The 25,857-nt window shown below is 37.7% G+C and overlaps 2 protein-coding genes across 2 annotated transcripts in view; one reads left to right on the top strand and one right to left on the bottom strand.

Moving 5' to 3' along the window:
- Positions 1 to 9,004: 9,004 nt before the first annotated feature.
- psmd6 (proteasome 26S subunit, non-ATPase 6) lies at positions 9,005 to 14,969 on the top strand. Its single transcript, XM_030135369.1, is given in 9 exon segments — positions 9,005 to 9,272; positions 10,304 to 10,509; positions 11,381 to 11,526; positions 11,617 to 11,836; positions 11,929 to 12,037; positions 12,153 to 12,321; positions 14,669 to 14,709; positions 14,712 to 14,745; positions 14,838 to 14,969. Coding segments are annotated over 9 exon segments (1,167 nt in total). The 5' UTR covers positions 9,005 to 9,127; the 3' UTR covers positions 14,935 to 14,969.
- Positions 14,970 to 16,716: 1,747 nt separating this feature from the next.
- LOC115419705 (ataxin-7-like) overlaps positions 16,717 to 25,857 on the bottom strand; it is a 33,447-nt gene continuing 24,306 nt past the window's right edge. The window contains 6 exon segments of the mRNA XM_030134654.1: positions 16,717 to 19,845; positions 21,254 to 21,826; positions 21,829 to 22,402; positions 23,424 to 23,545; positions 23,696 to 23,885; positions 24,880 to 25,160. Of these exon segments, the coding sequence (XP_029990514.1) occupies positions 19,828 to 19,845; positions 21,254 to 21,826; positions 21,829 to 22,402; positions 23,424 to 23,545; positions 23,696 to 23,885; positions 24,880 to 25,160 (1,758 nt within the window). The 3' untranslated portion in view covers positions 16,717 to 19,827.

Here is a 25,857-nt window from a genome sequence, read left to right as displayed (position 1 = left end):
AGAAGCAACACAATTGGAGAGATGTGTACAACAATGCAGAAACATGACACTTCGAATAAATTAAATGAATCGGAATAAAGAGGGCAGGGATAACGTAACATGATGCTGTCAAATCAATGCAAAAATAAAGGAGTGAGATGAAACAACATCATGTATGAAAATATAAACCAACAATCAAACAGGATAAGATTCAAATTAAAAAAATTAAAAATTAAAAGGGACAAACATCACATAAAAACAAGTCTATAAAATGTGTTTTAAGAAGTGATTTAAAAGATGTCACTGATTCTGCAAGCCTTATCTCCTCGGGCAGGCCGTTCCAAAGTCGAGGGGCCCTGATGGAAAAGGTCCGGTCACCTTTAGATTTAAGTCTCGACTTTGGAACAACCAGGAGCCCTCTGCCCCCCAGAGGATCTAAAGCTGCGTGCTGGCTCGTAGGTAACTAACATCTCATCTATATAACTTGGGGCCAGACCCATTCGGGCTTTAAAAGTAATCAGTAAAATCTTAACCCATAAAGACACAAGCAGCCACCGGCAACCAAAAGCATCTACTGATGTAAACTGTTTACTACCTGTGGATCCATTAATCCTATCAATGCATGTAAATAATTGGTGTAAAATACAGTTTGTCATCTTTTCATGGTCATCAGATATGACCCATTTGGACGTTCAGAGGCTCCGTAGTGAACGTGGAAACACCGTCATCTTCTACAACACTGATTCACCAGTAAAACCCATGGATTTGGATCAATGACAGTGGATGGACACACTTGTTTTATGTTCAGTTTACGATATATTTTACTGAAAAAGTCACTTTTTCCTCTGTTTTCTTTGTTTCTGATACAATAACCTTTAAATTTATTCTGAGCTTTTATGAACATCTACATAATCAATGAATTAAATATAGGAAAACACATTATAAAAATTGGAAAAACTCAAAGTAAAGAAGATAATATTACAATAAATGGTGATAAATCACTTAAGAAAGGTTAAATATAGGGGAAAAATTAATTTGGGAGATGCCACTAAAGTAGTGCTGGGTCTTTATGGGTTAAAATCAATTCTAAAACACACAGGGAGCCAATGGAGGGATGCCAGGATAGGGGTTATGTGATGTCACCTGTTAAAACCAGTGAAATGCATTGATAGGATTTGTGGTTCTAACATTATTAAACATTTTAGATCAGTAAATGCTTTTGGTTGCTTGTTTACATCTTTAAGGGTTTAAATATTCTGGGTTGCCCAAGGAATAAATCCAATGCCACTTGTTACATATATTTAGCTTTTTTTTTTCCCACTTCCATTAACTTCTGTGATATTCTGTGTTAAAATATCACAAAGATGATGATCAGTTTAAAGCCCAGGCCTCCTCACCTACTGCATTAGCCAAAATAATAATATAACAGTTCTGGAAAACTGAGAAGTCTTCAATGTTTGTTATGTGGCTGAAGGAATTGGATAATATTCTACAATGAGATAAAATTAGACTGTGTCAAATAGGAGGGAGTCTTTCATGGAATTTGGCAGCTTGTGGTTTGTCTGCTTGGGTAAAGAAAATAAGCTGTTGAACGGGTAAATGTCTAACCAGCTGAACACGCCACCGTGTCATGTGTTGATACATGTGTTACATAGGTGTTAATTTATGTACAGCCAGTCTGTTCAGTGACACCAAGTGTGTTCCATTTTGTACTTTTTATTTCTCTACCTTAAACAATCAGCAGATAAGGACAATGCATTAAATACGAGACCCAGCAATACATTTTTGGATTCTGTAGGGGACAAGAGTTTCACAGCTTTACTTAACCCTTTCATTCATGCTGGTCACTACAGTGGACAGCTATTCTACAGCTGTTCTCTTGTATATTCATGGATTTTTAAATTTTTTTTTATTTAAACATATCTTTATTAAGGTTTTAAGACACTACATATCTTTTCTGAGATGAATTGGTAACATTATGTAGCTCTTTCCTGAGCATAAACCCCCAGAATCACCAACACCTCCGCACAGTTTTCACACAATTTATCAGTAAATACATGTTTCTGTGCATCAAAAATTAAACGTGTAGTGTCCAGCTGAGTGGACATTTTTGCAACTTCATGAAAAATAGGTTCATAAGATTTTTTTTTTTTTTTTTTAATTATTATTTTTTTAATGTAATTTTTATTTTTATTTTATTTATTTATTTTTTAAATTTATTTTTCAGAAGAAAATTTTCAATTGCATTGTTTTTTTCATGCCTAAAGAGGAATAAAAACACTCAGGAAAAAATTTTGATTAAGGTTCTCATAATTCGTGCGTGAAAGGGTTAAATTATGAGAACCTTAGTCAAGATTTTTTTCCTGAGTGTTTTTATTCCTCTTTAGGTATGAAAAAAACAATGTGGTTGAATTTTTTTTTTATGAACCTATTTTTTATGGAGTTACAAAAACGTCCACTCAGCTGGACACCATGCATTTAATTTTTGAAGGCAAGGCAAGTTTATTTGTATAGTACATTTCAGCAACAAGGCAATTCAAGGTGCTTCACACAGGACATTGAAATACAACGACAAGGAAAAAGAAACACATTTAAAATATTATAAAAGAAACATGTAAAAGGTGATTAACCCTTTCATGCATAGTGGTCACTACAATGGACAGTTACTCTACAGCTTTAATCTTGTATAGTAATAGGTTTTGTTGTTTTAGTTCCATATCAACCAACACAGTGGACACTTATGCATCATCTCATAAACTGCAATTCATACCATTACTGTAACTTTGCTGTTCTTGGTTGGTTCTTGAGTGGAAATCAGTTGTTAATATTTATTTTTTGCATATTATCTCCATGAAGTGAGTAATAACTAGTATTAGAATATGTTAAAATGTGAGAAAACATCAGATACGCTGCATTAAACATGGTTTCATTTCACTGTTTTCATATCACTTTATGATATTGGGTTTTAAATACATGTTTCTTTGCTTCAAGAATAAAATTCATGGTGTAGCTGAGTGGACATTTTTGTAACTCCATGAAAAACAGGTTGATTTTTTAAAAAAATTCAATCACATCGGGGTTTTTTCATGCCTAAAGAAGAATAAAAACACTCAGGAAAAGAAATCTTGATTAAGGTTCTAATAATTCATGCATGAAAGGGTTAAAAACAGCATGTAAGAAAACAACACATAAAATGGAAAAATATAAAAACACACATATTAAAGTAAGAGTTGCAGTGCAGAGTTTCGAAGGAGAATATAAAATTTAAAAAGTAAAAAGCCTTTTAGTCAAAGGCAGCAGTGAACAGGTGAGTCTTTAACCTTGACTTAAAAGAACTCAGACTCTCAGCAGACCTGATATTTTCTGGTAGTTTGTTCCAGATATACGGAGCATAGAAACTGAACGCTGATTCCACTGGTCTACAATTTTTTAGAAATGATTTGCTTCAGAGATTAAATGTGCTAAATGTTACGTATTTTAATAAGATTAATTGGAAAATAAATGACAAAAGTGCCGGTTTGCTGATGTTTTCAAGGTATATGATTAAGTGTTATCACACATATATATTGGTTTATGTACATTTATATAATAGTTTTATAAATCTTCCACTAAATAGAACCTGTAAAGTGAATGTATTCTAATGTGCAGACAGTGTTTTGAAGTAGATCTTGTAGCTCTGAGACAAATATTCCTTTTGAGTCAAACCCATTCTCTCGTTAATTCTTGAATTTCACATTTTGACCCAAGGCTGTATCTTGGAAAGTTCAGCCAACCAGCATTTTTTACTTGATTTTGTCTTTATCAGTGACTCTCATGTGGTAAAATTTCATTACTTTTATTCTGGAAGCATTTTCCTTGTAGAGCAGTGATGTCCATGCAAAGAAGCAAAGAAACAATATCAGAAAGTGATATAGTGTGTGAAAACTATGAAATAAAAACCTTTTTCATGTAAATAATCTGATGTTTTGCCACATTTTATCATACTCTAATGCTAGTTATTACTCACTTCATGGAGATAATATGCAAAAAAAAAAAAAAAAAAAATTCTTGTTTAAGAAAACAGTTAATTACAGTCTAATAACAATTAGCAATTAATTTACACTCAAACATGTCACTGCAGATCAGGTTTATCAAGAACATAAAGTTACAGTCATGGTATGAATTGCAGTGTATGAGATAGTGCATAAGTGTCCACTGTGTTGGCTGACATGGAACTAAAACAATAAAATCCATGAATATACAAGAGAACAGCTGGAGAATAGCTGTCCACTGTAGTGACCAGTATGAATGAAAGGGTAAAAAGAAAAGGTAAAATTGTTGCATTATGCTGTTTCCAATTGTGAAACTTATGTCATGTAAAAAATCCAAAACTTTTATTTTCCTAGGTCTCAGGAGGATATAATACATATATTAAAATTTATCAATAATGTTGATTAATTTTAAGGTTCACCTAGAGTCAAATAGCCTGTTTATACACACTGAGACTGAGACAAATTAATACTCTGCTAATAAGTAAAAGCAACATTTATTGAATAAACTACGGTAACGATAATTTACACATAATTTGTATTTTTACAAAACAGTCTCATTTCACTATAATTAGTCAGTAAAAAGTAAATTTTAGTAGCTTTAATTTCTTTAAATATCTTTAAAAATGATTGAACTGCTCTAAAAGTATTGTGGTAAATCTGACTAGATTTTACTGTTAACTCATAAAGACCCAAACATCCACCAGCAACCAAAATTCTTCTGATCCAAACTGTTTAATACCTGTTGATCCATTAATCCTATCAATACATCCTACTATAATAGACGTTCTGTGTCCGACGCGTGTCCGACGCGTGTCTGGATGTTTGTCCCGATGTTGCAGCATGGGAGGGCGTACAGGTGCAATGCCATGGTTGCACCACGGGAGGGCGCTATCATACAATGGCACCACGGGTACAATGCCGCTAGTATAAATAACTGGTGTAAAATGCAGTTTGTCATCTTTTCATGGTCATCAGATATGACCCATTTGGGCATTCAGAGGCTCCATAATTACCATGGAAATACACAATTGATTCTCCAGTAAAACCCATGGAGTTGGATCAATGACAGTGGATGGACACACTTGCTTTATGTTCAGTTAATGATAGATTTAAGTAACTTTTGCTTCAGTTTTCTCTGTTCTTGATAGAATAACCCTAAACTTTCAGTCTGAGCTTTTATGAACATCTACATGATAAGTGAATTAAATACAAGAAAATATCGGATTTTCACAAAAAAAAAAAAAGCAAAATACAAAGCATAACACTAGAAAAAATTGATAAGAAAGGTTAAAAATAAAGAAGAATTCATTTGGGAACTGCCACAAAAGTAGCACTGGGTTTTTATGGGTTAAAAAAAAAGAAATATCCAGAGACTCTGTGATATAAATGAATTTTAGTAAATGTGAGTAAATCTAGCATTAATTATCTTAAGTTTTCAAATGATATTTTAATCATTTTAGAACTTTAAATCTATTCAAACTTATTAAATGTCACTCTGTTGTCATAAATATTTTAAGCAATTAACGATCATATTTTCTTGCAATGCAGAAAAAAGTCCTCTGGACAAAAGTGATAACTTTCTTGCCAAATATTTTTCTTCAGGATATCAGTGGGTTATTATTCTGTTGTTTAAACTAGAAGTGTTAAACAGAAAATCTCCTTGTTTTATATTGACATAAAAATAGAAAGAAGAATAAAAGGATGAGGATGTTTGTCTCTAAGTGTTTTTTTCTTTTTTTTTTCTTTTTATAAAGTAATAATAGCAAACGTGGTGTTTTTGCACTGAATGAAAAGTTTAAAAACTAACTAATGACCTGACAGTGACTCAGCTTAAAATGTAGTTTGGATGTTTCACTGAGCTAATGCTAAGAATGACAGCACAACGCCCTTAAAACAGACTGATAAACCTTTTCTTTTGGTCAGGTTCATGTAAATTTGATAGAGTTAAAGGATTTAGTGTTAATGACAAAAGAGAAATACAAACAAGCAGCATCATTTTTTCTTTGGGTTTAAACTGTGCAGTGAAATTATTATAAACATAACAAATGTTTTACTATCTATTCTACAAAAAAATACTACAATTCAGAGAAATGACTTACCAGGAGCTGAAATATAGTTTCCATTGTTTCGCTACGGGCAGAGCGCAGACTGAATATACAACACTACATGGACTCTGTGGTTTCACGTTGGTTATCATTAACTTGTCAGACTTTCGATGACAAATACAATGACCAAGATGCACTCTGAAACATTCTTCTACCAGGACCTCCAGTGTGGATGTTACGTAATGTGCAATGGATTTGATCAAGTTTATTCTATAAATTTATAAATATTTCTGCCTGGATGTTTCAGTTTTAGTTTCAGAATACCTGAGGATTACATTGATACTTTTCAGAGCACATTGAAAATCACTGACAAAACAGCCAATGTGAAAAATATGCCTCTGCTTTGTGTTGGTTATAATTTAAAATAAAAAAATAAAAAAAAAAATTAAAAAAAAAGAAGGATCTATAGTGATATGTCCACTCCAACTCCTATACAAATAAATGCACAGACAGGATTAGAATAGTTTGTTGATTTAATTTATCTATATAAAAGAAGGGAAAAAAGTGACCCCAGTTACACCAATACTAACTTATGCTAACTCAGTTGTGACTAAATAATTAAACGGTACACTAAAGCCAAGCATTTGAAACATTTTTCTAACTTAATAAAAAATATGTAATAAACATATAATTCTATATTTTGTTTTCCAAAGTCTGATTCTCCTCTCTAATAGGTTTGATCAATATTTTAATTGTTTATGGCCAAAACATGCTGTGGTCTGCCTCTGTAGATAATTCCAAAACAAACACGTACAATGTGTTTTAACTGTCCATAAATGTTTGAAGATGTTTAGACATAATGCAGAAACATAGAGTCTATAAACTGTGTAGGAGGACATAAAGGGTTGGTTGAGACTGAGATCCTTACAGCTTCTGCATTGGTACACGGACAGGTATGAGGTGGTCAGGGATGAAGTTTGATGGTTTCATTACTGTTCTTAAGCAGGAGCCATTACAGATTTCCACTCATGATGGATAGAGATGATGAAAAGCTTAAACAAAAGGGGAAAAAAAAACAATAATTCAATTAACAATGTAATTCCAAACTAGTCTTGAGGAAATTTAATCAAATAACCACAACATAAAAGGTAACTTACTCAAACATGCATCTACTGATCCAGTCATTTGGCTAAAATCAGTCTCACTCAGACAAAGGAAGAGGCTGCAGCTGGTTTGATCCATCCTCTTATACAGTTGGATGTGACTTTATAGGTGAGGCCAGGTCCTGCCTTTCAGGGACTAGGAAGTGCAGTTTTTAACAGTAGAGTGTGTCATGAAATACTTTTAAGTGGGGACACACTGGTATATTGGTCAGACACTGGTATCAGGTGATATAATACCAGTGTCAGCTTTTAAGACGTTTTGACGACATCTTTTTACCCGACAGATAGAAAAAGTGGATTATTTACCTTGACTTGATGTCACTTGATGTTACTATGACGTGTCATTGTCAGCTGTTTTATCCAGGTTTGCCAGACAACAGGGGACGATTATGCCCCCTGCTGCCTGGCATCCCACAGAGGACAGCATCCCAGGTGTGGGGTAAGGTGTAGGACACCTCATCCCTGTTCATGGTCCTCGGGGCCCGCTTCCTGCTGAGCAGCAGGGGGCATAATCGTCCCCTGTTGTCTGGCAAACCTGGATAAAACAGCTGACAATGACATGTCACAGTAACATTAAGTGACCCTTCAGAGGAAGGCTGCAGGATGTAGGCGAAACATGTCAAGGTAAAAATCAACTTTTTCTATCTGTCTGACAAAAAAGAACAGGAAATCTTTATACTTTCAGTAGACAGCATGAACCTAATCAGACTGCCTTTTTATCCATTGCAGTGGCAAATACTTATATATCATGGTTTGTTACAAAAAAAAAAAAAAAAAAAAGTCCACATATTTTTATGTTTGCATCTGTGTTCATTCAAAGACAATGTGACGAAAGGCTAAAATACTAATAATACATTTTAAATTTGTCATGAAGATCTTTGTTAGGAGGGGGATAAATAACAAAAAAAGAAAACAGAGGAAAAAGTCATCCCTGTGTTTATGTAAATAGAGGGATTAAGGAGAAAAGCTGATCCTGAAAAAAGCAGAAAATGCCTGAATGCACAGACAGTTTTAGTCAAAGTTTTCGCAGTGACACAAACTGACCCAAAAATGTCATTTATTTAACAGTAAAAGTGTTTGAAGCTTCAAAAACTGATGTTAAATGTACCTTAGAAACAAATACTTTTGTAATCTAGAAGTAGTGAAAGTGCAAAGTTTGCAAAAACAAAAATTGTTGCCATTGTCATAATGTTTGGCTATGATTGTATATCCCTCTTAGGGTTTGCACTGATCTGATGATTTCTGTCCTGTTATAAAAATTATTGACAAGCCTCAGGTAGAGGCTCATAATAAGTACTGATCCAAATCCTGTGCTTAATTACTGTGTGTTTATTGTGTATTTTCATGTGTGGAGGTATACTTAAAGCAACCTCAGGCTTGAGTTTACACACTGCATTCTATCTTTGTGAACCAAAATGTAACATATAAAGTTGATGAATTACTTATTTAAAAAGAAAAAAAAAAGTTTGCATTATCACCATGGTAAAATTAAAAACCATTACTTGACCATTGAATATAATTATTATTCGATCAAATTATATGTGTTTCCTGCCTTTTTTATCCTTTTACACACCCTCAAGAACAGACAAAGTTATCAGGGTTTAAATGGATGCATAAAAGTCACCAAAATTCAAGTTATAAAATGTCTAATGCTCATAAATTGGCTGCAGTACTTTCAGTTTGCTGGAGGTGCTGTTCACCTCCTGTCCTGCAGGGGGCAGTACACTCAAAGGTGCTAGTTCCGCATAGGCTCCTTCTTCTGTCGTTGACTAACAGTCCGGCGGAAACAACACACAGACCAGTGTTTTCCGTAGTCATCGTAGACTAGCAGAGTCTGGCCAGAGCGGATTTCTGTCAACACAAAGAAAGCATTTTGTTTGTGTAGTTGCTTTTATATTTTAGAATAAAAATGCCGCTGGAGAATCTAGAGGAAGAGGGTCTGCCCAAGAACCCCGACCTGAGGATAGCCCAGCTGAAGTTTCTGCTCACGATGGACGGACACCGACAGGATGCTAAAGTGAAGACGGAGCTCATGGATGCTATCAAAGCTAACAGTGAGTTAGCACATCACTGCACCAGCGGTGTACAATTAGCCTTAGTCAGAGTACGAACATTTATACTGACACTAGTGTATAATTATATATTTTTTTGACACCGTGCACGTCATACATACAGCCTAAAATCCACAGTATTTCACATTTAGGTAAACTGGCACTTTAGTCCTTGTATTTAGCTGACGAGAGCTAGCCAACATGCAAACATAAAGTAGCATGTTGGGTAAGTTAAGCTATCACAAGAGATACTTCACTTAGAGACTGAAAAGTTTTTCTCTTACCACAAGTTTGCACTTACGTAAAGCTGCTCACGGTTAATGTAAGTAATATGTAAAGCAGGGTTGTCAAACTCATTTTAGTTCAGGGGCCACATTCAGCTAAATTTGATCTGAAGTGGGCCAAACCAGTAAAATAATAACATAATAATATATAAATAATGTCAATCCAAACTTTTCTCTGTTTTAGAGCAGAAAAAAGTAAATTTACATTCTGAAAAGATTTATATCTACAAACTGTTCTTTCAAACAATATGAATTACATGAACAAACTGAAAAAATAAGTGTCATTTTAACAATATTCTGCTTCAGTTTATCACTTACACATGTACATTATAACTTACAGATCACAGTGGATCTACAAACACAAAACATTTAGTAACAAGCAAAATATTGTTAAAATTGGACTTACTTCTCAAGACATTTCAGGTTGTTCATATTTGTTCAGGTTATTCACATTTTTTTGTTTTAGTGTATATACATGAAAATATTTACATTTACAAAGAGAAAAATTTGGAGTTGTCATTATTTACATGTTATTATAATAGTTTTTGACTGAATCATGCCCACTTGACATTGAATTGCTCTGAATGTGGAACCTGAACTAAAAAGATTGTTAATATCTTAGTGTAATTTTTGCATTTCACACATTCATCCCAAGGGACGGACTGGACCCTTTGGCGGGCCGGATTTGGCCCCCGGGCCGCATGTTTGACACCTGTGATGTAAAGTATTGTCTTTTTACGTCTGCTGTAGACATGGCTCCGTACTATGAGGGTCTGTGTAAAGAGCTGAAGTGGCAGCTGGACAGTGACCTCCTGAGCAAAATGAAGAAGGCCAACGAAGAGGAGCTGAAACGCCTGGATGATGTCCTGGAAGACGCCGAGAAGAACCTGGGAGAGAGTGAGATTCGAGACGCCATGATGGCCAAAGCTGAATATCTGATCAGAATTGGAGACAAGGTAGAGTATTATATTATTATCATCTTAGTATACCTTAAAAATCACTGGCAAATTTTTCATAAGTTTATGACTGTGTAGACGTGTGGAAGAAATCCTTATCTGATCTTATTGTAAAGTAGTAAGTGGCTGTTAAAGTGTTGTCTGGAGACAGCTTTTCTTGATATTTGTTCAGGAGTGTGAAAACAACTTTTATTTCATATCTAATACTGTTAAAATGCTTTATAACTATATTTTAAAGGTATGCAGCTTTGACTTTCTTAAGGGGCTTGGTCATGTGACTAAAACTTCCATAAGACTTGATGTTAATAATGATCCCAGTAAATGTCAAATCATCATTTATGTAATAGCTGAAGAATTCTCATGGTTATTTGTGGTTATGAAATATTCATAGAAGTTGCAACAGAAAATTACAAAAACAACATTACGTAGAGAATGATGAAAGGATGAAAGAAACTTGAAGATATAAGACAAATGTAAAAGACATAAGAAAAAGCTTAAAGACATAAACACACCCACAGTGTCTGATTCCGATTTAGGGCTTATTTATTTTTTGTGTACAATTTCAATTCTTTTTCAGCAAGATGAAAACATTTTGTGTTTTTGCTGACAGTATAAACAAATCAAACTGTGGAGATAAAAGAAAAGGTATTATAATATCATTTATCACATTATAAAATTATATCACATGAACATCATAATTGTTTTATCTCCCAGCTCTACTTTTTTAGTAGTAAAATCACGCAAATCAGACGTAGCAATTGATAATCCTGTTAATGTAAAGCTGTGGAAAATATTAAGCAAAATGAAGACGTTAGGTAATGACAAATGTTGGTACTTGGTCTCAGATTTTTCACTTTCTCTTTAAATTCAGGAGGGTGCCTTAACAGCCTTCAGGAAGACGTATGACAAGACTGTGGCTCTGGGTCACAGACTAGACATCGTCTTCTACCTGCTGAGGATTGGCCTTTTCTACATGGATAGTGACCTTATCACACGTAATTCGGAGAAAGCCAAGAGGTAACAGCTATAATGTTGTGTGTAATCATCCACTACAGTTTTTCAGGAATTCCTCAGCACTCACTCGTTGCACTGTTCTTTTGTTTATAGCCTTATTGAGGAAGGTGGAGATTGGGACAGGAGGAATCGTCTGAAGGTCTACCAGGGTCTGTACTGCGTGGCCATAAGGGACTTCAAGCAGGCAGCAGAGCTGTTCCTTGACACCGTTTCCACCTTTACTTCATATGAGCTCATGGATTACAAGACCTTTGTTACTTACACCGTCTACGTCTGCATGATTGCACTCAAAAGGCCTGACCTGCGTGAAAAGGTTAGGGAGAGAGTGTTTACTCACTACAAATGTATTTTTCTATTTGCACATTTGTAGGTTAGGAGTATCTAATGTTACATGTTTCTTTTTAGGTAATAAAGGGAGCAGAGATCTTGGAGGTTCTGCACAGTCTTCCATCTGTTCGTCAGTATCTGTTCTCCCTCTACGAGTGTCGTTACTCTGTCTTCTTTCAGTCTCTAGGTGAGGAAGCAAATTCAATCACATTTGGTCTCAGTCCTTAAGTTATTAATGAAAATGTGAAAGATAACAAATTGGCTCTTAAATAACCTAAAATCCTCTCCTCTTTGTGCCACAGCAATGGTGGAGCAGGAGATGAAGAAGGACTGGCTGTTTGCACCACACTACCGCTACTATGTGAGGGAGATGAGGATCCAGGCCTACAGCCAGCTGCTGGAGTCCTACCGCTCCCTCACCCTGGGCTACATGGCTGAGGCCTTCGGTGTCAGCACAGAGTTCATTGACCAGTGAGTACTCATACTTCATAGACCAGGGGCGTCAAATATATGGCCCTCAGGTCAAAACCGGTCCTCCAAAGAGGTTCAGGCCTTCCCACAGGATGAATTTGCAAAAGAAAGTGCATACATTACACAGAGGACATTGACAGTCAAGTTGTTTTGATCATAAAGTGAAATGCTGTATTTTTCACTTCCTGAGGCCTGTTACTAAATGATTTGTGCATTTGTAGATCCACTGTGATCTGTAATACACATGTTTAAATGAGAAACTGAGATATGTTAAAATTGCACTTATTTTTCTTAAGAATTTCAGTTTGTTCATGAATGTTCAGGTTATTCACATTTTTTGGTGAAAGAATAGTTTATAGATGTAAACATTTTCATAGTGTAATTTTACTTTTTTGCACTAAAACAAAGAGAAAAATTTGGAGTTGTCATCTCCAGTACATCTTGTACAGCACATGAGCTGATCTGTAACAGTACTAGTCCAATTAGGTCCATACTGTCTACTAGAATTTATACAGATTTCCTTTTCTTATTTGTCAGACAGATTAACAGTACTGTAGTCCTCTTTGTAGTGTCATGATTCTATAACAGGATAGTGTTGCATTGCATCAAGGACTCCACCAATTTTTTTTTTTTTTTTTTTTTTTAATGTAGTTAATTTTCATATTTGTCCATCATTACCTCCGCCAAGGAGGTTATGTTTTTGCCAGGGTTTGTTTGTTTGTTTGTCTGTGTTTGTTTGTCTGTCCGTTAGTGTGCAACATAACTCAAAAAGTTATGGACAGATTTGGATGAAATTTTCAGGGTTTGTTGGAAATGGGATGAGGAAGAAATTATTAAATTTTGGTGGTGATCGGGGGTGGGGGGGCCCACGAGGGGGGGCCACTGATCGTTAGTGTGCAACATAACTCAAAAAGTTATGGACAGATTTGGATGAAATTTTCAGGGTTTGTTGGAAATGGGATAAGGAAGAAATGATAAAATTTTGGTGGTGATCGGGGGTGGGGGGGCCCACAGGGGGGGCCACTGATCAGCCTTGGCGGAGGTCTGCGCTCTCCGAGTGCTTCTAGTTATTATTATTATTATTATTATTATTATTACCTCCGCCAAGGAGGTTATGTTTTTGCCAGGGTTTGTTTGTTTGTTTGTTTGTCTGTTTGTTTGTCTGTCCGTTAGTGTGCAACATAACTCAAAAAGTTATGGACAGATTTGGATGAAATTTTCAGGGTTTGTTGGAAATGGGATAAGGAAGAAATGATTAAATTTTGGTGGTGATCAGGGGTGGGGGGGCCCACGTGGGGGGCCACTGATCAGCCTTGGCGGAGGTCTGCGCTCTCCGAGTGCTTCTAGTTGTACTTGTATTTTTTTAGTTGGATTGAAACGGTAATGGAAGAAAATAAAAGCAAGCAAGAAAACTTCACTATTATGAAGACACTTCTTTCCAACAAGTTTTCATGTAGCAGCTTTCCATTACATATTTCTAGAGGGTGTGAACACATGGCTGATAGTATGGACTGATGAAAAACAGCCATGTGTAGCAGAGCCCCTAACGCTGCCTTCTTACGACACTACATAGCCTACGAGCCAAAATCAGGAGATAAAAACATGCCTAATTCTCACTTTCTATTTTAATTCCATATTTGCATGTCAATTACATAGAAACACAGCCACCATGATGCGTTAGCATTGCCCACATTAACTTCTAAGCATTTGAAGGAACACTGAATTTGGACAACAGCCCAAACTCAGAGACTCAATAAATGTAAACTTCAATCTTGCTCGCAGCAAATTGGTGTCCTTGGTCTAAAACATGGTGTGTGTTTTTCAAAATCATCTGTGTATTCCAAATCGATGGCCAAAAAACAAAACCTCCTATCTGCAAATTTTTAGATTTTGAGTTTTCACATTAAATGGTGAGAACAAGGATGACCCCACATTTTCAGTCCATCTGCAAGATAATCCCACCCTTTCTTATGACATGAAGGTCACCTGACAACAACAACAAAGACCATACTATAATAAAACTAAACCATCAATCAATTAAATTTTATTTATACAGCGCCAAATCATAACAAAAGTTATCTCATGACACTTTACATATAGAGTTGGTCAAAACCAGACTCTAAGCCAATTTACAGAAACCCAACAGAATTCTCCAGGATCCACATTTTTTTTTTTTTTCGTTTCCTGAAAAAAGTGATTTTTTCAGATAGGAGGTTTTGTATTTTGGCCATCGAAATGCTTCAGAGAACATCAGGTTTAGATTCTTTGTTTTTTTGTGTTTGGATGAGTGTTGCATTGTTATTGGCATTTGTTTTCTTTAACCAAACTAAACTTTGTTCTTCCTCAGGGAACTGTCCCGATTCATAGCTGCTGGGCGTCTCCACTGTAAATCGACAAAGTTAATGAGATTGTGGAAACCAACAGGTAAAATTAATGTTGTTTAAGCCTCTATACTCTCAGACGCTTACTGAATAATCCCTGTCAGAACTCTAATCTTATGCTGCTCTTCCTCACAGACCTGATAGTAAAAACTGGCAGTACCAAGAAACCATTAAGAAGGGAGACCTACTGCTCAACAGAGTCCAGAAGTTGTCAAGAGTCATCAACATGTAACCACAGGGGCCATATTTTTGTCTTTACAGCAAAAAGGGGCGGGGAGGGGGCTTGCATTCTTCTTGGAATACCCAAACCTGTAGTTTGTCTGACAAAGTCACTCTTATATTGTGTATATAATAAAAAATTTGTTTAACTGTTGAAGTTGGAGTTCAAGAGGCTTTTGTATTTACAGGGTTCCTGCAGGGTCTTAGAAGTCTTGAGTCTTGAATTTACAAATCTGCATTTAAAACCTTAACCCTTTCATGCATGAATTATGAGAACCTTAATCAAGATTTTTTTTTTTTTTTTTCCTGAGTGTTTTTATTCCTCTTTAGGCATAAAAAAAACTGATTTTTTTTTTTTTTTTTAAATCAACCTGTTTTTCATGGAGTTACAAAAATGTCCACTCAGCTACACCATGAATTTTATTCTTGAAGCAAAGAAACATGTATTTAAAACCCAATATCATGAAGTGATATGAAAACAGTGAAATGAAACCATGTTTAATGCAGCTAATCTGATGTTTCTCACATTTTAACATATTCTAATACTAGTTATTACTCACTTCATGGAGATAATATGCAAAAAATAAATATTAACAATTGATTTCCACTCGAGAACCAATCAAGAACAGCAAAGTTACAATAGTGGTATGAATTGCAGTTCATGAGATGATGCATAAGTGTCCACTGTGTTGGTTGATATGGAACTAAAACAACAAAACCCATGAATATACAAGAGTAAAACTGTAGAGTAACTGTCCACTGTAGTGACCACTATGCATGAAAGGGTTAAGTCTTTAAAAGGTACTAAAGTTGATATGGCAGGTCTTAAGTTATGTTGCCTGTATTGTGTTAAAATGTGTGTTAGGTGTCCAAGATGCAAAGAAAGTAACATTAGTTGACTCAGTTCCAACCTGACAATTTACGTGGTGTCCCATAAGTCTCCATACATAGGAAAAATAAACGTTTCTTGACATAAACCATTTTTATTTATATAATATGCTCTATATGACTGCCATTTTGTCGGGAACACATTTCAATGCGTGTCCTCCACTGCTGAAGAACTATAAAAAAGAAATATAAAGAAATACATGTTAGAACCATATGTATTATGTCTCTTATGTATGGAGACTTATGGGACACCCTGTATATTGAAATTAGGAACCAACAAGTGGTGACAGGCACAACAAACACCACCTCTCGCACATATTGTAGCTTAGTTTGGCATTGGTCCAGCTCATGTCATATCTATGCATGTGCTGTTGCCTCGATATATGTGGCAGGTTTGAAGTAAATTGAAACAAACTATTTTTATAGACATTTGAAATTTTTCCCATTATAGGTAAATGGGAGAAAAAAAATGTGAACTTTGAACTACTTTTCCCAAAATGTAATGACATCTATTTTGGGTCACTGGCAATCTATAAACCCAATTTGGTGTGAATTCAACCAATAGTTTTGTTGCTAGGCTGTTAAACGCAGAAACAAACAACCAAAAACAATACCCCTTGCCTCCCCTTCAGGAGGCGGGGTAATTATCACTAACTTTGCACACACACACACCCCCAGTGAGCAATGATCACAGAACATTCAGCCCAACACACCTGTAGCTGTTAGTAAGCATAGAGAAGTGGAAATTTAATGATGCCTGGTTGGAGGAAAGATCATTCTCGACCTGGATGACATGAGTGGAGGGCAACGGCTGTGAAATGGGCATGAAGTTCTGTTCCAAGTCGGTCTTAAAAAGTCTTAAATGAAACCTGTAGGAATGCTGATTAAGAATGAGGCAGAGACATCATTTCATATAAATAGCAGTATAAATTATTTTATTTACAGAAACTTGTTACAAAACAAATATACTATACAATCTTTTTTCTTTAAATATTAATTCTAACCTATGTTTTGTTCATGAATTACATAGCAGCCAATACATAAGTCCAGCTGAAAATGATTTGATAATGTATACAAAAAAAAAAAAATCTATACACGCTTTTACATAATGAATGGTGGATCTACTTTTTCCTCCCAGAAACAAGCTGTATTCTCTCTCACTTTCACATTCCAAGTCTATGGTGCTAATAAAAAAAAGGACATCTAAACGTTTCCATATTCTGGAGACGATGTGAAGATGTCAGTGAAGTTTGAGGGTAAACAAAACACTTGATTGAAGGTTTCACGTACAAATCCCAGTAAACCAGAGGGGGTGTAAGCCGCATACCGAGGCTTAAAACTAAAACATCCCCAAAAAAAAATAATAACACTAAGTATTTCATACTGGGCAGCTGACAAGCTCAGGTTTTACCACATTTAGGATTCATAGGCAGATTAAAAACAAGCTCCTAACCACTTCGAACATTCAAGTAAGGTAAAACAACCCAAACAATGCTGTCCTCAAACAGTCAGGGTGAAACTAATTCAGGCACTTTCTTAATTTGATATTTCTTTTAAAAGCTGCAAACAATTTCTTTAAAAGCTGTAATTCAAATTACTAGTTTGGCAACGATAATGCAAGCAGTTGGACTGTTTGAAGTGTTCCTCTTCCTTGCAATGATTGCTTTAGTCCCTTCAGCCTTACAAAAGAACATAAGTGTTTCAATCATGAAATGTGTTTAAGGTACTCCATCTGCCATTGTATGTCGTGGAAATTGGTTCGACGACGGGCACAGCTTTAAAGCCTGCGGGACATTTCATAATCACAGGCTAACTGGATCACATCATAACATTTTTCTGTTGTGTTGATTCATAGGCAACGTAAAATGTGTTGTAAAAGCACGTGTGATTGAGACCTTGAAAAGTGAATAAAGGTATCCTCTGTCATACAGACACATGCTACAGTGGCAACACTTCACCTTTGTTCCTAAAAGGATCTCAGTACATGATTCATGAGATGCTTCAGCTTCTACATATAGGCGTATTGCATCATATAGACTTGGCAGTGAACCACTTCAAATAATCAAGTTCTCTGACATTTAATCTTTTTTTTTCTAAATAAATAATGACTTTTTCTTCTTTATTTTTTTTTACCTCTTTTTTTCTTTTCTTTAAATTGTACCAAAAAATTCTGCGCGTAAGAAAAATGCCTGTGCAAAAATACATATTTAACTATGTACAATTTGTTAACAAAATATGTATTCTCAAATGTGGATACTTCAAAACTTGTTTGATACATAGGCTACAAGAAAAAAGCTAAATTAGGTTTTCTTTAAAAATTGTTTCCTCTACGTTCCACAATATCTGACATCAGTGGAGGTTCCATAAATATGCCAAAAGTTTCAATATGTCCCGTGAAGCCATCTCTATGAATCTCGCACTATTACACCCACTCGAGACCACTCAAAGTGAGCAAATATCCCGACGAGATGGGCAAGTATTGCCTGATTTAAGACTCCATTTTGACAAAGGAATAGAGTATAATGCCTGGATATCCATTCATCTATGACTAATCTTTTCTCAGTACACACCAACATAGTGTTAAGGTGAGGCATCAAAACTTAACATCCAGAGCTTGGGTAGTGGTTACGCATAGGAGAGACAATCATACCCACAGAAGACAGGTGACGTGCATAAGTTTGCTCCAGTTAAGACGTACCATACCTGATTCCCATTGTAGGAGAAAAAAATTACAATTCACATCTGCACACACACAGCTGTGGATGTCACACTGCTGTATGGGTAAATGACTCTCGAGGGAGAACGAGAATAATACAGTTTGCACAGATTTTTGTTAAATCCACACAGGCGATGCACTATCACCGCTTCATGGGCGAGACTGCCCACCTTTTAGGTACAAAAAAAAGTAGTTGGCAAAGCTGACAACAGCTTTTGGCTAGCGTTGTGGACAAGTAAGCAGTGCCTGTGGAGAAAAGTAGGTATTTAGTGCTGTTCACAGTTGGGGGTAGGTCTGCTGTGGCTATCATTCTGCACAATGAAAAGATTCAGAAAAATTAACAGGTGTCCTTAAGACCAAGCTATCCTTTGACAAAAGATTTAATCAAATGGGCACATCAGGCATCCTTTTCACATTTGAAAGCACTACTGTCTTCACCACACCTACAAAGACTCTTTGTAGTTCAGTGTAAAAGCTCATAAGAAATCATAAAAAGGTAACACTTGCATAATTATTCTGGGTAATAAAGAATTGACCAGGTCGTCCCTTTCGGCTGATCTCAGCCCACACGCAGCCTGTAAGCTGAAGTTACTCAATGCGTCACCAGAGAGAGTCAAACTAACAAAAGGTGAAACCACAAGGTGATTGTGTGTTGTTTAAGGTGTTGCAAGTAAAAGTTTGCTGGTCCTCCTGCTCTCCTTCCAAGGCTTCTGAGATCAGGCGCTGGGGGTGTAAGTAAATTGGAAATTCCAGTAGTCCAGCAGAATCTGACATGAGAAAATATACTCGTACACGCACGCACGTTCACACACACTCATTCTGTAATAAACACGGAAGAGATCGGGCTTGCTGTCTCCCCAGTTGCTCAGCGTCATGACAGCGTGTTGCGCACAGCTTGCGCCAGTCAGTGAGCTTTAAACCACAGAGACCCATGGCTGTTTCTACTGCTCCTCCTACTTCCAACCAGACAGGAAGACCTCTCAGAATACTGGGAAAACACTAGTGTGGGAGGGTCATTGGCTCGCTGTTTAGACCCCTGGCGCTCCACATGTGATTTATCCCCATACAGTGCTGCCACTGCCACCACCACCCCACCCCACACATGGCTTTGGGAGAATTAGTAAGGACCACACTGACTTCACTGGGCAGTCCAGATCATCTCCACCCTGAGGATTGTGGGAAGCTGAGAGTAATGTGGGTTTGACTTTAGAAGGCCTCGTGCAGACCAGAGCAGTATGTAGACTGCCCCGGACTATTCCCCGTCCGCCTGCCGGTTCCACACACAGAAGCCGGACACCGCTGTCAAGGACGAGCCTTTGGCTGTAGAGAAGAAAGGGGACAAAAAGCATCGTCAAAATGGTGGTTAAATATTCCACAAACTAGCCTGGGTCAAATATTAACTGCCTCTCAAAGCCAGAGTTCTACTACTGTACATTCTAAACTGGCATTAGTGGCAGGCACTGCAATAGTAAATACAGATGTGGAAATGTCTCCATATCTACAGAATCAACTATGTAAAAGTCTGGATTCTGCACCTTTTAAAATACATTCAACTGATAAAATGACAGCATGTTGTTTCCTATGATCAAGTTTCAACATATTCCACCAAACTGTCAGCATTTGTGAAAAGCTTTTATCCAAACTGAAACTGCTTTACAGTTTTCACCTGTGTGCGGTATTGGTTTGCCAACTGAGAGTACAGTGGGAATCAGTGGGACACTTTAACATGGGATTGAACATTAAGTACTAAGGTTAGTGGGCAACTGGATTTAACTCCTGGTAGCACACACAACATGCACAAAACAAGTGTTTTCAGACAGAGAGGGGGGTTATATCCTGTATTCTGAAGAACACATGTATTTTAATAGATTTTTGTTGATGACGTTTTTGTTCTTAAACTATGACAACATATATGTGAATACAATAAACATTAAGGTCTTTATTTCAGTTTTGTGGTGTGTGGACTACTGAATTATATATATATATATATATATATATATATTTTTTTTTTTTTTTTTTTTTTTACTGAATTTTATATTTCTTTCTAATCCTTTTCAGACATGTTCTATTATGAAAATACATATTTAGTCAAATGAGATTTTGCTCAAAAAACACAAAAACCAAGGCACTCTTATATTTTAAAATGCCTTTATTAATTATGGCAAGTCTCAATGGACCTCACTGAGCCCCAGTGTGTTTCAGCCTACTGGCCTTCATCAGGAGGAGGGTTAGGGTTGACCCCTGATGAAGGCCAGCAGGCTGAAATGCACTGAGGCTCAGTGAGGTCCATTGAGACTTGCCATAATTAATAAAGGCATTTTAAATTTATAAGAGTGCCTTGGTTTTTGTATTTTTTGTGCATTGACCAAAGAGCACCTCTTTCACCAAAGAGCATCTCTTTCACCAAAGAGCATCTCTTTTACTATTTGTCATTACTGCCTGGAGGTCCATGAAGTGTTCCTCTTTACCGTTTGTTCAATGATATTTTGCTGAATGGTTTGTGTTTACTGGTTCGTATTTGTTTTCTTACCCATTATTTGTTACATTTTACATAAAATTAAATCTAAACTGCATCATTCATTACTGTATGAAGTTGTAATCAAAGTCTTGAATCTGAAAATGTGTCCAGTGTTCTTTTTGCTATGAAAAACTTCTTACAGTATTTTCTCTGATCCACATCACATCTCTCATTTAAATCACATTCTGCTCGGTACAGAACAAATCCTACCTGATGTAAATGAGAGTTGTTGGGGAGCCCCGGCGTCCCTGGAATGCTCCGCCCATGCTTCCCATGGATGTTGTTAATTGCAGGCGACTTGGCCACCTTGGATCTACCTGGTCCTGGCCCCCCTCCTCCAAGCCCTCCTCCCCCACCTCCACTATTAACACTGCTGGAGGCAGGAGAGTTTTTGCGCTTCTTTCCCTCCAGGCGTCCATCTGAGGAGTGGTGGCTGAAGCTGGTGTGGTGGTCAGATGAAGATGAGGACTGGTGGTGGACGAATGGCCCCAGGGAGAGGGTGGAGTCACTGCTGTTCATCACCACACTCATGCGCTTGATGGACTCTGCTGGGCTGCCTGACGGAGGCCCTCTTGCTGGTGGCCCTGAGGAGCCACCAGCTGAACCTCCGGAAGGCTCAGCCTTGAGACTAAGGGAGTTGGTCCGCACGGTGGGGCCACAGTTAAGCCCCACGCTGTGGACTCCACTATGGGAGGAGGATAATGACGATGAGGATGAAGGTCCTAGTGAGCTGTGGTGGTAAGTGCTCCCTGAGCTGCCGACATTTGCACAGTTCTTTTGAAAGAGGAGGAGGAGGAAGAGTAGTTGGCATTAGAGGAGGATTCAGAGGAGCCGTGTGATGAAGAGAGGAGAGAGCTGTTCTTCCTCTTCTTCCCCGAGCTGAAGCTCGTGCTGCTACTGTTACTGTTGGCTCCACTGCTGCCCCCACTAGTCGAGTTAGGGATGACAGGTGTGGTGGAGCCAGAGGAGATCTCTTTGGGCCTGAAGGACGATGCTGACTTGGTAGTGTTGCTGCTAGAGGAACGGGACTTGAGCGCCCGGCCTGAGGCAAGGGAGGGAGCTGAAGAAGAGGATGAGGACGAGTGGGCTGAAGGCATCTGCGGCGACGAAGACACTTGTCGGGCCTGCGTGGTGCCGTAGGCCGGGTGCTCAGCCCCGCCCTGAGGGGAGCTGCGGGCATTTAAGGTGGTCCCATAGGAGAGCACTGACTTGCCCTCATAGGATTGGCTATAGGGAGTCTGGGGCAAGGTGGCAGGGGGGCCCAGGAAGCCTGAAGAGGGAGTGCTACCGTGATAATTTGTGCTTGTCCTATGGGTAGGTGCAACAGAGGAGGAGTTCTCCAAGGCCAAGGGGATTTTCCTAAAACAAGAAGTGAAACTCATTAGTTAAGATCAACTCAAACCTGCTCACCATTAGGTTCGCTTAAAAGATCGTTTTACAGTTATATTTCATGGAGTAGGTTTTCCCCCAACTTTGGAGTAAAGAATCAAAACATACACATCGCTGTGGGTAAGTAATCTTATGGGGGCCAGATAATATAACAAAAGTAGAAGAAGAAAATTATTAGATTAAGTTAGTGCGCAGTAGCTACTGGCGTGCAAATTTTGTTCTTGCTCTAAAAAGAAAACGTACAAATTTACAATACTCACTTTAAAAAATTCAAGTAACTTTGTGATTCTTACTGAAAAGGGGCTTTACAGGAGTCTTATGTCTTTAGGGCACTGGTAACCTATCAATCAGATTTTTGATCCATGAATGTCACAATTATTGCTGACTTTGTTGTTCAGAGCAGAAAATTGAGGAGCAACAAAACAACAAGCAAAACACAGGATATGAGTGTTATTTGCACACAAAAATACTTCACACCAGGGTGTACTGGTCTGGCTCAAAGGCCATTGTTCTTCTCTTTTTCAATAATCCTCTTTACATAATGTGGACATTTAAGCTCTTATTAAACTTGCTTGTTGAATTTCTTCAGCAGTTGCAGCCTGCCAGTAGGCTGTGTGATCACTCACATGAGTCCGGTTTGATTCTTTGATGGAAGGGTAGGGCATGTACCTATTAAATTTGAGCAGATCAATAAAAAGGGGCAGAGGCTGGAGTTTTGAATCCTTTTATAACCTTGTGTGACGGGGTGTTGATTAAATTACAGTACTGTGGGGTTGTGGCAGAAGTATGTTATCTTGGAATTCCCTTGTAGTTAATTTAAATTCAGTAAAAATTAAGTGGCGACCCCTCAGGGAGGTCCTGGGTTTTTGAGCACAGACAGACAGAATGTATGGATGGAGATACAGCACACAAAGCTTGTGTGTAGAACAAGTCTAACAAAGTCTGAAGGGAAATTTGACTCAGTCTGAGGTGTGTGAAGGATCTGACTTACTTCCACATCTGAGAGTTGACGTGTTTGTCCATCATTGTGGTTAGAGCACATCGCACTCTGTCCCATCGCCGGTCAAAGGAGTAACAACCCCTCCCAAACAGTCGGCTTCCAAAGGTACAGTACTAGGAGGAAGATGGTGGGTAGAGAACACACAAATGTCTGTGACTGGCAGTTGCATTTACAACCAGTGGATTTCCAAAAATGACCATCATGTGACAAAACATGATGCTGATATGGCTTATCAGAGGCCTGTGATAACGGCGTATACTTACAGCTGCCGGTCGAGGGTGATAACCTGAATAGTGACAGTCCAATTTGTCAGCGTTCTCCTCCCGCTCCTCGTTCTCGCCCTCATCACTGGAGGGTCGTGAAAAACCATCTGGGGCAGTTTGTGGATGGTGTGGTGACTCATGGACTACTGCAGGGTCTCCGGGGGTACCACCTCCATGACTGCTGTTTAGTCTGAAGGACACAGTGTATATTAAAAAATAATAATAAGAGACGAAAGAAAATATATAAAAAATGCTTTCAATTATTTAACATTGGACACTGAGGTTCACCTCTTGATACTGAAAACATATTGTCCTGATGTCATTATATAACTATATTAATGTAAAACTGTGAGGAGGTATAGGAATGAGGAGGTGGGGTAATTATTGGCTTTATTTCTACACTTTGTGGATAATTCATTTGCATTCACTTGGGATATTTGTTTATACCTTTAACTGAATATGTAAAATTTCACTGTTAATGTTGTATTGAGTTGTATATAAAATCGGGATAGCATAGGAAAGGTTAAAAGGTTAACATGCTTTATTATCCCTGCAGGGAAATTCAGTCTCTGCATTTTACCAATCCTAACAGACAGACACACAGTACCTAGCATTAGCGATTAGCATCAGCACAGTGCACACACAGTGCTGTGGGCTGCCATTGAAGGCACTCAGGGTCCAAATCCAGATCTTTATCAGTAGTGATCAGGGGGACTGACAAGAGAATTAACTTATATGTATCTGCTTTTATTGGAGAGGGGGCACATGGTATGGAAAGAACAGATAAACTCAACACAACTCCAGTTTTGACTGAGAACTAATCCTTGTTGTTGTGAAGTACAAGTACTATCCACTACGCCTATGGTTTGTATATGTATGGAAAGAACAAGTCATCAAGCTTAAATGTTAATATAAACAGTTGAAAAAGGGATACCAATAAAATAGCTATACATCATCCAACTTTATTTTGTTACGTTTTATACTGAATTGATATTGTTGTATTCTTTATCTGTTGTCGCTTTTGTTTTGTATTATTTGGTTTCCATACATGTATAAATAAAGATTCATCATTCCATCATTGAGATTAAATCATAGATAATGCAGATATTCTATGATACAGATAAATATGGACCAGAAGAAGCAGCACTCAACCGGTTGGACTTCTAACAGGAACCGGCACTCACCGTGGAAGACCAGGGCTGTGAAATTTAGGCTTTCCGAGTGGCAAAGGCTTAGTGACGTCTAGGGCGGGTCCGTTGCCATGAGACACCTGATGGGGGTCATGGGCAGTGGTGAGGTGCGAGGAGGGGTGTGTGTCCCTGAGAGGGGGGGTTTGCTGAGAATGGGTTTGGTGGACTTCTCTCTCCCTTTCTCGCTCCCTTGCTCTGTTCTTGTGCTCTGCCAGTAATGTGTCAAAGCGCTTCCTCCGCCCTGGCACCGCCCTCCGCTGGCTTAAGGAATGTGTCTAGTGGGACATGGGAATGGTTAGTCACATCTGGGTTGCAGACTGGTAACAGACTTCTTTTCATTTACATTACAGAAACATGTTTCAAAAGTATTTGCTACAGTTGAGGTCAAAAGTTTACAAACACCATGGCCCAAGGCATTAAAACTCATTCACTTCAATGTGTACTCTGTGTTGATGCAGTTAATACATGTACTTTATTTGACGATGTGGAGAAATCTGAGGGGGGTCAAAAGCTCACATACAAAAAGTTATATATACTATATATTTAAACTGCCTGCTAGCTTCTAGAAGTTGCTTTAGAAACTTCAGATCAGACAACTATTGTTATTGGAAGTTAATGGTGTACCTGTTTTTGTATTTTGGTTCAGGCTCAGTGTCACAATGGGGAATTAAAAGAAATCAATCAAGATATTCAAATAAATTATAGACTCCCACAAGCCTAGTTTCTCCTTCTGAAATCACCATGATGTACCTCCTCCAACACTACTAACACAAGCATTAAAGAGTTCAGTGATGTCTTACCCTTTAAACCTAAAAGGCTGTTCACAAGAAGGAAGCCACTACTCTGGGACAGGTTAAAAATGTACAAATAAAGTTTGCAAATGAGCCCTGTGGCAAAGATGTGACCTTTTGGAGGGAAAGTCGTCTGGGCAGATGCGCTAAAAATAGAACTGCTGGCCCACAATGATCAATG

This window comes from Sphaeramia orbicularis, chromosome 5, assembly GCF_902148855.1.
Source record: "Sphaeramia orbicularis chromosome 5, fSphaOr1.1, whole genome shotgun sequence".
NCBI lineage: Eukaryota > Metazoa > Chordata > Actinopteri > Kurtiformes > Apogonidae > Sphaeramia > Sphaeramia orbicularis.
Note: the sequence above shows the minus strand (reverse complement) of the source record. Positions and strands in the feature narration are given on the sequence as shown.